The sequence below is a fragment of the Amblyomma maculatum genome, chromosome 1 (genome assembly GCF_055883805.1).
Source record: "Amblyomma maculatum isolate TAMU_Amacu chromosome 1, ASM5588380v1, whole genome shotgun sequence".
Taxonomy (NCBI): domain Eukaryota; kingdom Metazoa; phylum Arthropoda; class Arachnida; order Ixodida; family Ixodidae; genus Amblyomma; species Amblyomma maculatum.
The window spans coordinates 352,425,149-352,439,528 of NC_139344.1; the positions used below are offsets into that span (position 1 = coordinate 352,425,149).

The 14,380-nt window shown below is 48.6% G+C and overlaps 1 protein-coding gene across 3 annotated transcripts in view; it reads right to left on the reverse strand.

The window, feature by feature from the left end:
• LOC146207790 (solute carrier family 41 member 1-like) overlaps positions 1-14,380 on the reverse strand; it is a 41,587-nt gene that overhangs the window by 9,746 nt on the left and 17,461 nt on the right. For all 3 annotated transcript variants that reach the window (XM_084590417.1, XM_084590424.1, XM_084590407.1), the window contains exons 8-12: positions 11,808-11,954; positions 11,172-11,316; positions 7,633-7,706; positions 6,975-7,109; positions 35-183 (exon numbers count right to left, since the gene is read on the reverse strand). In XM_084590417.1, the coding sequence (XP_084446543.1) occupies positions 35-183; positions 6,975-7,109; positions 7,633-7,706; positions 11,172-11,316; positions 11,808-11,954 (650 nt within the window). The remainder of the gene's footprint in view (positions 1-34; positions 184-6,974; positions 7,110-7,632; positions 7,707-11,171; positions 11,317-11,807; positions 11,955-14,380) is intronic.

The following is a 14,380-nucleotide window of genomic DNA, read 5'->3' on the forward strand; positions in this document are numbered from 1 at the left end:
AATTCCTCCATAATTGCTGTGGAAAAACACTGACCTGCAGAAGGGCAGACGTCAGGTAGCAGGCCAGGAAGAGGGGTGTGATCACAGTGTGGCCGGAGGTCAACAGTCGGATGGTGTACACAAAGATGAGGTGGCCCGGAAGCACCATCAGCATCAGAAGACGCGCCGTGCGGGCATGCGAGTCTGCGGGAGCAGGGATGTTATTCCTTGTGCCCATTAGAGTTTTACACAATGCGGCCTTAGGAATAACACGACGGCACAAGAGACTATACACCAGAGTGCTTTGGGCAATTTATTAGACCACTGAAAACTGCCATTAGTCTTATGCACTCACAGAACAACAACATACTCATTGGCCTGGCGTCAGCTGCGAAAATAGGGCCCAGAAATAGAGCATAAAAAGTACACTGCACCTTGCAAAAACACATGTTGTACTAGCAGCTCATTCTGCTGCCCTTTCCCTTACAGCAATGCGGCTTTTTCTTTGGCCAACGATGAGACACGAATGCTTGTCTGAGCTGTCAGTAGTGGAGCACAAAAGAACCATAACCCGTTTCTTACTGTGTCTTGGCGTCTTTGCCTTTTCAGGTACAGCATTTTTGATGGCAGCATTCGGCGTAAAAAGCCAGCTTCATCTGCGCTGTAGATATCGGAGGACTTGTACTTCGTTACTACAAATTTTCAAATTAACAAACTTTTTGAAGACCCTTAACTGATTTCAAATGTTTTTAATGTAAAAATATTTCAGAACTACAAATTTCAATATAGCACATATTTGAGAATAATGTATATAATGTACTTTTCCCCTAAAATCAAGGAATATCAGTATTACGAATTAGGCTAAAATGAACAGCGCCACAACTAATGTGTGAAACCAAAACCACCATTTCTGTGTAATATGCCGTGATAGCTATCATCATCCCCATATCTCGTGCCAACACCTAGCGCCACCACAAGACTCTGGTTTAACAGGCAGTAGCCAGCAGGCCTAGCCTAGCCACCTGCCTTTTTTCCCCCTGTTGTGTGTAGTTCGCTGATTGGTTGTTCGCACCACTCGTGCGTGTCGTATGAAAACTTTTTGTTGCGGGAGCCGCCGTGGTGGGTTCGAACCCGACCACGGTGGCGAAATGAAGTGGCGTCTGTGTGCTGTGCGATGTCAGCGCACGTTAAAGATCCCCAGGTGGTTGAAATTACTCCGCAGCCCTCCACTACGGCTCCCCCTTCTCTCTTTCCACTTTAACTCCCACCTTCATCCCTTCCCTTACTGCGCGGTTCAGGTGTCCACAACGCAAGTGTAACAAATACTGCGCTTTCCCTTCCTGTGAAGCAATTATTATTATTATTATTATCTTACTGCGAAGTTCGTGCGAGATCCGACGATTAATGCAGCCAGCGATGTTGCCAAGAAGAAGCTAAAGCAGTTTTCACTTCAGGAAAAAGTAGCCATGTTGCATGAAATCGACACAGGGAAAAAGCAAATCGGCCTCTGCAGACAGCTTCGCATCGCCCCATCGACTGTCGCAATCCTTTTGAAAGACCGAGACAAGATTGTCGAATTTCACTGAACACTGAAGATGAGGTTGTATCGAACTGTGCTTTACTGTGCATGAACAAAATCCGCACTTTCATCGCTCAGTGCAGTGACGTAAATGATGAGTTCAGTTCAGTCGTTCAGTCGTGTCCGACTCTTCGTGACCCTATGGACCATGTCACGCCACGCTTTCCGGTCTCTCACTATCTTCCTAACATCACATAACTTCATCTGCAGTGCCTCGAGGATGCCATCTAACCATCACGTTCGCTGCCTACCCCTTCTCCGGCGACCCTCAACCTTTCCCAACATCAAATCTTTCTCAAGCGACTCCTCTCTTCTCATCAGATGACCAAAGTAGCTGAGCTTTAACTTTAGAATATGACCCTCCAATGAGCAGTCAGGGTTTATGGTCGACAATATCGACTGATTTGATCTTCTGGCAGTCCAAGGAACTCTCAAGAGTCTTCGCCAGAACCACAATTCAAACGCGTCAATTCTTCGGCGGTCAGCCTTTTTCACAGTCCAACTCTCGCATCCATACATCACAACTGGAAAGACCATAGCACGAGTTATACGGATCAGACTAATGTCTCTGCTCTTTACTAGGCGGTCAAGGCTAACCATTGCTCTCTTTCCCAGAAGCAGGCGTCTCCTAATTTCATGGCTGCAGTCTCCTTCCGAGGTAATCTTGGAGCCCAAGAAGAGAAAATCTGTCACAGCTTCCACTTCTTGTCCATTGATGCTCCAGGACTTGATAGGGCAAGACGCCATGATCTTTGTCTTTTTAATGTTCAGTTTAAGCCCAAACTTCTCACTCTCTTCTTGTACGCGCATCAGAAGTCTCTTGAGTTCCACTTCACTTTCTGCCATTAAAGTGGTATCATCCGCATATCAAAGGTTGTTGATACGTTTTCCAGCAATCTTCACTCCAGCTGAAGACTCGTCCAGACTGGCCTTCCTCATGATGCACTCTGCATATAGGTTAAATAGGCAGGGCGACAGTATGCAGCCTTGCCTCACTCCTTTCTCGATCGGAAACCAATCAGTAAGACCATGCCCAGTTCTGACTGTGGCCTCTTGCCCTTCATACAGGTTCCTGAGGAGACAGATGAGGTGAATTGGAACTCCCATCTCTTGGAGAGCTTGCCACAATCTGCTGTGATCTACGCAGTCAAACGCTTTCGCATAGTCGATAAAGCAGAAGTAGATGGGTTTCTGGAACTCTCTTGCTTTTTCCATGATCCAGCGTGGTTAAACCTCGTGTTACGAGAGAGCAATCTGCATGGCTACGTTTAGGTTCAGCTTGAAAGTAAAGATATGGCTTTTGCACATAGCAGTTTAGTCTATAGTTTCAGCGTTATTTATGCCATAGGGGAATTACTTCACGTATGAGCACCCCTTGCCTATCGTCGTTGACCATTCTCATTCGGGTGTAGAAAACTTCTAGTGGCATGACATCGTCTCTATGTTGAACTCCAGAGCACACCGCTGTCAATGTTTGAACAAACCTTCTGTCCTAGCAACTCGTTCGCCTCTACCAACTACAGAGTTATCTGTCTTCTTCTCACGGACAGGCACGATGAAATGGCAAGAGTGTGGCCAAAAAATTATTTCCTCAAATAAAGCAGCTTTGAAGTTAGTGCAATATATTTATTTGAGAATTTGCTTGCCCGCACATGTGTCTACTGCCAACGTGCGTCATTTTTATACCTTGGTTTATAATATAGCCAGTTTTTCACAACATCGATGCTTCAAAACAACGACTGACCTTAGGCGGTCCCCGCGATGCGTTATATCGAGATTTGACTGTATTTGGCTGGGACGTTTTCGTAATTCTTCTGCATCCAAGTTGATGCTGCTTCAACGTCGTCGCTAGCTCATTCCCCGGAAAGTACTCTGGCAAAAATGTTACTCCATGCCTTGGCACTGCTCGGCTAATGAGCACACTCTGTTTAAATTTGTTACGCCCTATTTGGCAAACAGAGTAGAGACAAATATTTGGCAAACATTCGTCGCCATCTTGCGTTCCATTCTCCAGTGCCACCGAGATGTTGTCTTTAAACCTCAGAACTGTTAGTGGCGAATAGCATGGAATCCCGAACTCTTTGGCAGCTCCCGCTTTTTTGCCTTACACAGCTTGAGCAATGATGTCTAACTTCTCCTGAGCATCAAGAGACTTAAGTTTTTGTCAGAAGGAGGCGCCTTTTCAACTCGGCAGCTTATTAAACAAAGTGTGTGTGCAATGCTGGGTCCCAACAGCAACATCAACAATGACGATGCTGCCGTGCCCGCGTGAATCGGTTGCCAATCAGTCAAAACCCATCAAAAAATTTGTTTTATAAATGATCATTTACTCGCACTCATCATCATCAGCCAATTGTAAAACAAAAATAGCTGCACCAGTAAACGTTCTTGCTCGCAGCATGCAAGTATTGGAAGTTTTGAAGAAGGTGTGAAGCACGGTCGTGCTTTTTACAGGGACCCTGAGGTGCTACTTAGGGAAAAATTCCACTGCGAGCAATTCATAGGGGTGGTCTTTGTGAGTATTCGAGTCACATTTGAAAGCTTTACGTGGAGCTGATAATTTTCAAATAATTTTTAAAAAGTGGTCTTGGCGACTGCTCGCAGCCGATTTGGGCGGCATCACCGCGCGCAAGCCTCCCCACTGACATCAGTGGGGCTGCTGAGTGCGCCAGTTCATTGGACGCTCCCTAGTTAGGCAAGAGAAACGGGGCGTGGTGAGGTGCCGTTACGACTTTTCCTTTTATTGCGAAGGCAATACCACGCCAGGTTTCGAGCCTTTAGCGTAGCGTGGTCCGGTAGTTATGCTTCACAACACGTGACTACTGACGTCATACCAGCGCGAGAGCTGGGCTACCATGTCAGCTCTTCAGCATAGTGTGGCTCGTAGCCACGCCGGGCGTTTCGTGCTTCTTCCACTAGGTGTGCTGTGGTCCAGGTGTTAGGGTGCCTTGATGCACGCACCCCTCTCCACCGCTCCGGAGGGTGGAGACATTCTTTGAAAGGGTCAGTGCCGCCTCTACGCCTCCATATTTGGGCCCACGCAAGTGTGTCCTGCTTTTGCGGTGGCTGTCGCGTGGCGTTCCTTGGCGCGGGTTCAGGTTTAGGATTGTAGATGGCAGGAACGCTAGACAAGATGAGACTTCTGAAGGAAAGGAGCAGTATCTGTCACACTTTCTCCGACAAGTGTGCGTTTGGATGGTACACCATCGCTCGTGGCGCGTGGCGTTCCTTAGCGCGCATTCAAGGTTGGGATTGTAGATAACAGGAACGCTGCTGGAGCGCTATGAGAAGGGTGGGCCAAAATATGGCGGACGTGTCTCCACCCTTCGAAGGCGTGAGGGCGCGCGCATTGAGGCACCCTAACAGGTGGTGTCGTCTTCCATTGGAGACACTTCGCCTCTCTTGCTTTCGCAATCTCCTAGGCTTAACTACAGCTAAGCCACTGTAGTTTTTTTCTTAAGAGCCAGGGTGGGTTGAGTTGAGGGGGGAGACGAGGCGTATCGTATTCAATTGCCCATACGTTCAGTGCTAATGAAGCTCGGTAAAAAATTTTTGCACTGCAGAGAGGATTGATGGGATACCTACTACTAGTACACATTTTATAATTCCAGTAAACAGCCTTTCATGGGTCCTTCAAGTTTCCTCTGTGGCTTACACACGAAAAAAACTTGCGAACTGCAACTTCAGAAACATTCTTTAGACTGAAGTGTGACCGTGTTTTGTTGCTGGGAGAAACCAAATGCATTGAACCTTGTGAATACTGGCCAGGGACACAAATATGTAGTTTGTTCTGTCAGGAAATTTGCACTTGCAGTTTCATTACTGTGGGGCCCAACTGCATTTTGTTGGTTGTTTGGCAAGTGGGCATTAGGACAATTTGAGGGGTTTTTTTTGTGGTCGCTAAAGCTCTAAACTTGTAATTCATTGCTCCAAAGCCCTAATTTCATGAATGCTAAAGATGGTAAAAGAGGCTATGTTTATGGAATTTTGCAAGACACTGGGCTGCACCGTATTTACACAATTATAAGTCGACCACTAGTTTAAGATTCGAAAATCCAAAGTGAGGGGGTGGGGGAGGGGGGGGGGGGGGGGGGAGGTCGACTTTCAATCAAAGCCAAAGCATGGCACTCTTAATAAGAGCAAGATGAAAACTATATTGGGGGCTATGGCAAATTTGTTTGCTCTACGGTTTTAAGTGCAACATTAAGTTACTGTGCATGCTTCTCGGGAAGAATTTTTTCTTTAATTTCTATTGCACAGCCCGAACTGCACCTGTGGAAGTGTCAATAGTTTACGGAAGAGCCCCTATTCGAATCGCAGCAACGCTCGCTTTTCGTACGTCAGTCACGTCAGGTCACGTGACATGGCGGCACTTCCAGGGAGTGTCGATGGTTCATGGATGAGCTAATACCGATCATTCATTGAGTTCGCGCATTCGCACATTTTGAGCATCGACTTTAGAACCTGCGGCCGGCCACATGCTTCGTCACGAGCTCTCCAGTCTAAATAGCATTCGGCGCTTGTTCCGCACAGCATTCAAGGATGCGGCTATCATTTATGCCGAAGGAACAACTGTGCTGTGGACCGCAAGTTCGAAGCTTTTAAACTGGTTATGCAGGAGTGGCGGTTGCAGCGAGACAAAATTTTCAAATGTGATGCCAAGCGAAGAGGCTTCTATGGGATACAGTTGGTATGCTATCCAGAGCTGGAGGTCAAGCTTGCAGTGTATATCATGAAAGTATGTGATTTAAAGTGGAGACGAGAAGTACAGCCAGGCAATAAGTTTTTGTGTTGTCGAAAGCATCCACCGGCACGGTTTGGTTTATGGAGTTTAATGTCCAAAAGCGACTCAGGCTAAGAGAGACGCCGTAGTGGAGGACTCCAAAAATTTCGACCACCTGGGGTTCTTTAACGTGCACTGACATCGCACAGCATACGGGCGCCTTGCTTTTCGCCTCCATCGAAAAGCGGCCGCCGAGGTCGTGATTCGATCCAGCATCCTTGGGCACAGTAGCAGAGTGCCGTAACCACTGCGCCACCCCGGCGGGACATCCACTGGTATGTTTCTTTTTTTTTTTTGGGGGGGGGGGGGGGGGGGGGGGGACATGCGATTTGGGGGGGTCAACTTACAATTGTGTATATACAGTAGTATCCCATTTCAAAAAAATAAATAAATAAATAAATGACCATTTAGCTGCAAATATGATCTCTTCTAATCGCTGCTTTGGCGCAGACTACACAAAGCATCCTCAGAAGCTACCCTTCTGCACCCTTCAAAAGAAACAACACAGCTTAGGAAGGTAGTTATACATGTCTATTGGCCCCTCGCACCGGAGTTGAGCTAACCGGGTGCCGCTTTCGGGGTTTCTGTTGGAGTGTTCTTTCAAGGATGGCCCCTTCAATTAGGTACACTTACTCTTGCCGCAGAAGGCGGAGCATGGGTCGATGCAGCTCTGGGCATCCGAGCTCGGGTGGCTGCCCAGCTTGGAGCGCTGGGCGAGCAGGGTGGTCAGCTTGCATGACTGGATGGCCACCAGGTTGCCGCCCACCCCTGCAGAGGGCACGACGGGTCATTCTAGCACACACACCCTTCTTGGTTGGAATGAAAAAAAAAAGGGGGGGGGGGGGGGGGGGGGGCACATTGTGTGCTGCATCCTCAGCCACAGCTGTAGTAGCTCAGCAGAGAAGAGCACCCAGTCCAAATTAAATAAAAAAAAAATTACCAGGTCTTAACATGTGTTGCACAGTAATTGCCTGACAACGACAAGGAAACAGTGAGTTTTGAATGCAGTGATCGTAGATGCCATCACATTTTCAATGAGGAGCAGCACTGCAGAGATCCACATCTGATGGATCAACGAATGCATCCAATTGTTCGCGCTCATTGTGCAACAGTGTGTGATACAGAATGCAGGAGAGACCGTGCAGCAACACAGGAAACATAATGAAAGTGCCGTTATTTACTTGGCAGTTTTCTGCCCACCATATTGATTGTAAGATAACTTCGACAGTGACTGCGGATGTCAAAAGAGCAGCAACTGGATGTCCAGTTTTGTCCAGTTGGAAGCACCCACCATTTATCACAGGCTGAAAGACTGCAAGGCCTTGGTATTTGGTGACAGCGGCGTCCAGGATGCAGCCACCGACACTGTGAAACGGTGAGGCGGGAAGAAGAGGTCACGACAAGCTGGTGAAACACCAAGACGCGTATACAGCGGGGCTCACAGAGAGAGAAACAGAAGCAGGAAAGCGAACGGACACGGTGTTGTTTACCATGAGCAAGAATTAGTGCACCACGAAGTTTGGGGCTACCATTCCCACTTGATAGCGATGAGGTACACTTGAATTCGCTCATTTAGTATTTATATAGTTCTCTCACAACTACAAATGCCACATACTTCAAAAACTGCAAAGCATTCACTGCAAACAGCTAAATGACTCTGCAACAATAAATCTGATCAACAAACTATTCACAAGAGAACGAGGCTTCGCTTTTGTTCCCAATTAGACTGAACATGTAGCTCTCAGGAGTGGTGTCCTATATAGAATGGAGTTTAACATATGTGGGGTCAGAGTTACTCCAATCAGCAAAACAATAACTTGGGCACACAGCCAATCAAGAGCCGGTTCATGCAGATGCGAGAGAAAGGAAGAGCAAGAGGAGGTCGAAAGAGGAGAGTGCGCATCTTTTCGTTGCTCACAACTTCAGAGCAGACTCTCGCACGTGTAGCACATGCACAGAGAAGTAGCGGCAGCCATCATCGCAAAGGCCCCCAAGGCCCACAACACTCACCTCTGCCTCATACCTTCGGCACGCACAAAGTGAAGCGCCAAAACAACGGCAGCAGCAGCAGCAGCGATGGCAGCGGTGCCCAAGAAGAAAAGCAGCGCCTCCACAGCCGCAGCACTCTGACCGAACACAGTGAGCGCCCCGAGCAATGGGAGTCTAACTTTCGTTGCAACATTCCTGTACTTTTGCACGAGAGAAGCTACCATGCTGATGTTTCATAATGGAGTAAATCGCAGATAATCAGTGCAATTTCTACAACCTCGTAATTTGCAAATTTCACTAGCTGAATTCTACCCCGGTAGCTTGTGGCGGCTCGGCCAATTCAAGGACCTGCACCAAGTTCACCGCAAGATTGGAAAAAGCCGAGCTCGCCTGGTTGAGCCGCCTTGACCCTTGTAATAAACCCACATTAAACAGCAAATCCCCTAATCACACATTTTTTTTATTCGAGAAGTTTGCCATAAGACATAAGTTGAGAAAGGGGGAATAGGATGCAGGAGACAAAGTTAATGCCTATGTCGACGTCGTAAATATGACGCTGGCTGTAGTGTCGCTCCCCTCCAGGGTTTTAAAAAAAGGAGTGAAGTCCAGTTTCACTGAGGTAGTCGCAGAGGTTGGCGGTGTACTGGTTGTCCATTGCCCACTTCTCATATTTGCGGTTCCACCGCCCGGCCATCTTCATGAGCAGCCGTTTTCTAAACGTTGCTGGGCCCATCCATAACAAGTGACGCACATCACAAATCTCAGGTGCAGCATCACATTGAGGGCACCCGTCAGTCACTGGCAGATCATTTTCATCCCACCGAAGACGTACACATGGGGTCAGAGCCGCCCCTGCCTGAATCTGGCTCACAGATACCTCCTCATGCCGAGTAAGACTACGGGGGAGAGGGTGTGAACACGAAGGAATGAGAGCACGTGTTCGCTGACGCAGAACTTGTGAATTGGAAACGTGGGACAGAAACGAATCTGGGGGAAGAGGAGAAGGTAGTGGGTCGTATAATATGTTAATATGTGTCATAGCATCCGTTTGAATGTTATGTGGATTGCAAGCATGGCCTCGTATCCAGTGTATGCACAGAGGACATGGGTACTTTTTACAGAGCAGATGAATGGACTGAATTATCTGGAATGTGCGTTGAACGGCCTTAAGCTGTACACAGTGAGGGAGTCGGTGTAAAGATGAACTGTATTGAATGTAGGAACGGGTGGAAGGGAATAAATGGCATGGTAAATGGATTAAAGTTCCAGTGCCAGAGGGGTGCACATATCCACAGTATATGTCATGTGAGAGTTCAGACGCAGATGAGAGGGACAACACACAGAAGTAACTCCTTGCTCTGCAGTATGTGATGCACCAGTATACAATATGAACCCTTCAGGCAGATGTGCGGATGATACCGACGGAGATGCAGTGAGGCGATTGCCCGTGAGCTGGCAGTACGACCACAGAGGTAGTGTCTTTAAATGATGGAGTTGTAAAGACTGTTTGCGAGCTGTTTGCCATCCGCTGATCAATGAGTTCACTGAGCGTGTTCAGTTAGGCGTACTCCTGAAGCACGGGTATGGGTGTTAGACGGGGGAGACATGTTATGACATGCATAGCCTCACGATTGATAGCCTCAAGGGGGTCCCACTGTCTGTGGGTGAGACGTTGAAATTCGTGTCTGGTAGATTATCCGCGGCTGGCGGACAGAGGACCTAGGGTAGCAAAAGCCGATGAGACCGATAGATATTGACGCACCATTCATTCCCACGCAGTACTTTTCCATCTAGCACATGTAGCACCAGAGATATGGGCAAATGTAAACGGCCTCAGCCTCTTTCCTCTGAACCCATAGACAAGCTCGACCGAGAAGAACAAAATAATAGAATTGAACGTTGAGCTAGTTGGTTTTGTGTGCTTCTTAAGTTTTGTGTTGTTACCTGCTCTGCTGCCTTCTTCCAAGAGAAGAACAAAGGTTGTAAGCCGATACTAGGCTTCGCTTGCGAAAGCATTACCAGCAAACTCTGCTAAGTCTGCATTTTTTTTTTTTTGTTGATTGTTGTCCCGGAGAAGCTAGACAGTGCAAGGAAGTGGAAAAGGAGACGCACCGCAATCTTCAGCTATGCCGAGCGAGCACTTCGCCATTCTTTGCTGTGACGGTGGTGAACCAATGATACCCTTCGCAGCAGTCTCGACAAAATCACTTGCATGCGACGATGCAGTGTGAGGAGAACTCGTTTGAATGCCCGGCACTGCAGTCTGCTATGCAGTGCAAAAGCGGGAAATTAAAAAAATATATAGAAAATTATCAACTTGTTTTTGAGGGCTTGTATGCAGCATGCACACTCAGTAGCCCTTCCTCTGCATAATGTACGCATTTGGTGGCCACTTTCTGAATCTCCCTTTCAGGGGCCCCTGAAGTTTTGCTACTATTTGGCTATACTGCTTAACAATCCTATTTGCACTACATATCTTGGGTACTGCTGACATTATGGATCTACATGGTTCGGTGTCACATGGCTCGCTGTGACACCAAGCACCTGGCGTTGTCACTCACTCGCCCTCCCATCTTAAAGGAGTTGTCAGCTCCCGCCAACTCAGCCACGTCATGTGGTCTCCGACGTCAAACAAGCCGACGACCAGTCGGTGCACAGCCATGTCACCTGCCAACTCCCACAAGCCAGGAGCACGCCAGTCACTCACAACAGCAACTCTGACTAGGCCGGCTATGTGCATGCCAGATTTTCTACACAAGCTGCCATGTTAATATAGGCACCTCACTGCAAGAAACCGAGCGTCCAAAGCTGGAAGAAGGCATAGAGGGAGCAGCGGCCCACCTGGAGATCGCCATGGCACAGATGACTGGCACCCATCCAGTGCAGAGGACCTCCCGGGTGTACGGGTTCTGTCGGGAGAGGTACACCCAGATGGGGACGCATGCCAGGAACACGCACACCACCAGCGGAGACAGCCACACCACATCTGCACAGGGAAAAGCAGACGACAGAGGTACAGACCAGGTCGCTATGTGCAACATATGGAGGAGAGCCAGGGACCTTCTTTTTGATCACCCGGGTTCCTGTCCAAAGCTCTAAGACAATGCGAAGTTTTGTCAATTTGACTCCAATTCGTTCAGAAATCTCAATAATTTGGACTCCTGTCCAAAGCTCTAAGGCAATGTGAAATTTTGTCAATTCGACTTCCATTCGTTCAGAAATCTCGATAATTTGGACTGCCAACACTGTCCTGGCCAGTGTTGATAAAAACTATGACATCGGATGCCGGCAATCTATGGTGATTTGGACGCTGCAGGTCTCGTAGTGATTGATCTGCACAAGCTCCTGAAGAAAGATCGTGTCCAGGTATGACCAGCTTGGCAAGCGATCTGACAAACAGCCCTCGTAAAACTGAAACAGCCAGGGGAGCACAGCGTTGCCTGTGCACTTCAGATGTAAGCAGTGCTGCCCACTCACCAATTTGGTTGAACAGCAGAGTGCTGACGCCGGCCAAAAGCGCGAGGGTGGTGAGATCGCCAAGTGAAGCTGCGATGGGTGTGGCCACGTTGTCCGGGTTCAGATGCCACTTGCGTGCCAAAATCACCACGCCCACCATCAGGGACCCTGAGGGTGCAGGGCAGCAGTGGTGGTAAGGATATCAAGCATGCGCACCATATGCTTTCACAGGTGGCAGCAGCATACATTAAGCAACTATCTGACACGAAGACATGCCACAGACTTTCTTCACCAGGGCCAAGCATCGATGAAGAAAGTTTCACACACTGCCCCTGCAGCCACTACAGCTTGGATTCCAAGAACCCTTTACAGCGAGCACTTTAGTACTGATTAGCAGCTGGAGCAAAGAAGTGATACACTAGAACTCCGCTGTTAGGTCTTCCTCAACGAGCTTAACATCCTAGATTCATCACTGAGAACGAACACTGGCAGAAAAGTAAGTGTTCTGCTTACTTTTCTGCAAGCAACCTCAGTTTGAAAAGGAAGGCTGAGAAATACTGCGAGTTCGCAGTTATGGAGAACACCCTCGTTGAAGGTTGGGTCAGGTTTGGGATTGCCATGCACTGCGCCACCTTCAGGGAAAGGGCAGAGAAGGCTACTCCGTAGTGCAACAATGACAATTTTAAGGATTCCAGTGGATGCAATGTTTTTGTACAGCCACTGCTGTAGAGAAAGCGCTTCTATCAGCCCCCCCCCCCCCCTATTGTTGAGTAAACTGCATCGCTGCCGGAACTGATGTGCCGACACACGTATTCAACATAGACAAAACTACAGTTATTTATAACATTCAACCCAAGCAGACATTTGCATTTAAGAGACAAAGCTGCCATGGCAGTAAACGGAACAAAGAGTGTCTGACCACACTATTTAGCACTAGTGATGATGGCTTCCTTCCTTCAAAATTGGCAAGCCACTATACTTGATGAATTTTAGAAGGCGTGCAGGACAGTTGCCATACATTTTGAATTTCTGTAGCAGCTGGATTCAAGAGTGGGCAACGGGCAAATTCTTCTTATCCCGGACGCTATGTCTTACCACCCATCAGATACCGTATTTACTCGAATCTAACGCGCACCTTTTTTCCGATATATCGTGTCCAAAAATTGGGTGCGCGCTAGAATCGAGTACGACCCTAAATCTCCGATATCATATCGCCATCGGCATTTCAAAATGGCCGCCTGGTATGCACTTCGAGCCTACTAGCTGGTCTAGCTGTCTATGCTATAGTGCCTAGAATGCCTAGCTGCAGTAGCGTCCTTCGTGTGCTCTGGTACATGTGCTTTGGTTAGCCTACCCGTTTTCTGCGATTGACCGACCAGTATGGACATGCCGAAGATTCGTCGAGTTCATCATGATGCCGCATTTAAACGGAAAGTCATCGTGTGTGCAGAGACGGACGGAAATCGGGCCGCATCACGCGCATTCGGAGTTCCGGAAACATGCGTGCGGGACTGGCGCAAGCAGAAGGAAAAGATTTTCGGCAGCAAGGCTACACGAAAAGGTTTCAGTGGACCGAAGCAGGGCCGGTTCACCGAAATAGAAGAGCGGCTCGCAGAATATGTTCTAGAGCAGCGAGCGGCGCAGCGGCCAGTGACGACGGACCTGCTCAAAGTCCGGGCGATGCAGCTAGCCCTACAAACAGGGCTAACGCGGAGCGACTTTAAAGCGAGCAGGTGCTGGCTGTCTAATTTTATGAAGAGAAAAGGCTTTTCTCTTCGAAGGCGGACAGGGATATGCCAGAAGTTGCCTGAAGAGTACGAAGAAAAGCTGCACAGTTTTCAGCGGTTCGTTCTAAGTTTGCGCCGCAAGTACGGCTACCACCTCGGCCAGATTGGAAATGCCGATCAGACACCGCTGTACTTTGACATGCCTGCCACCACAACCGTTGAAAAGAAGGGGGCGAAGCAAGTGCGCGTGTTGTCTTCCGGCCACGAAAAAACACGCGTCACCGCAATGCTTTGTTGCACCGCGGATGGACACAAGCTGCCCCCGTATCTCATATTCAGGCGCAAGGCGCTCCCGAAAGGAATCGTGTTTCCGAGTGGCGTGATTGTGCGCGCCAATGAAAAAGGTTGGATGACAACGGACTTGGTCGCCGACTGGATCGATAACGTCTGGCGCAAGAGACCCGGCGGCAGTTTGGGCCTGCGTGCGATGCTTGTGCTCGACGCTTTCAAGTGCCATCTCGACCAACGCATCAAGGACAAGCTCGCTGCGTGCAACACCGACCTTGTCGTGATACCAGGTGGCATGACATCGCAGCTCCAGCCGCTCGATGTTTGCTTGAACAAGCCAGTGAAAGATAGGATTCGGGCGCTGTACACCGAATGGCTTGTGAGTGGCTGCCATGAATTCACTCCCAGCAACAGAATGAAGCGTGCCTCGCTGCAAGAGTTCACTGGATGGGCGAAAGATGCGTGGTGCACGATATCGTCTGCCATGGTCATCAAGGCCTTTAAAAAATGTGGCATATCGAATGCCATGGACGGCACCGAGGATGAGATGCTTTGGTCCGTCAGCAGTGACAAGGAGTT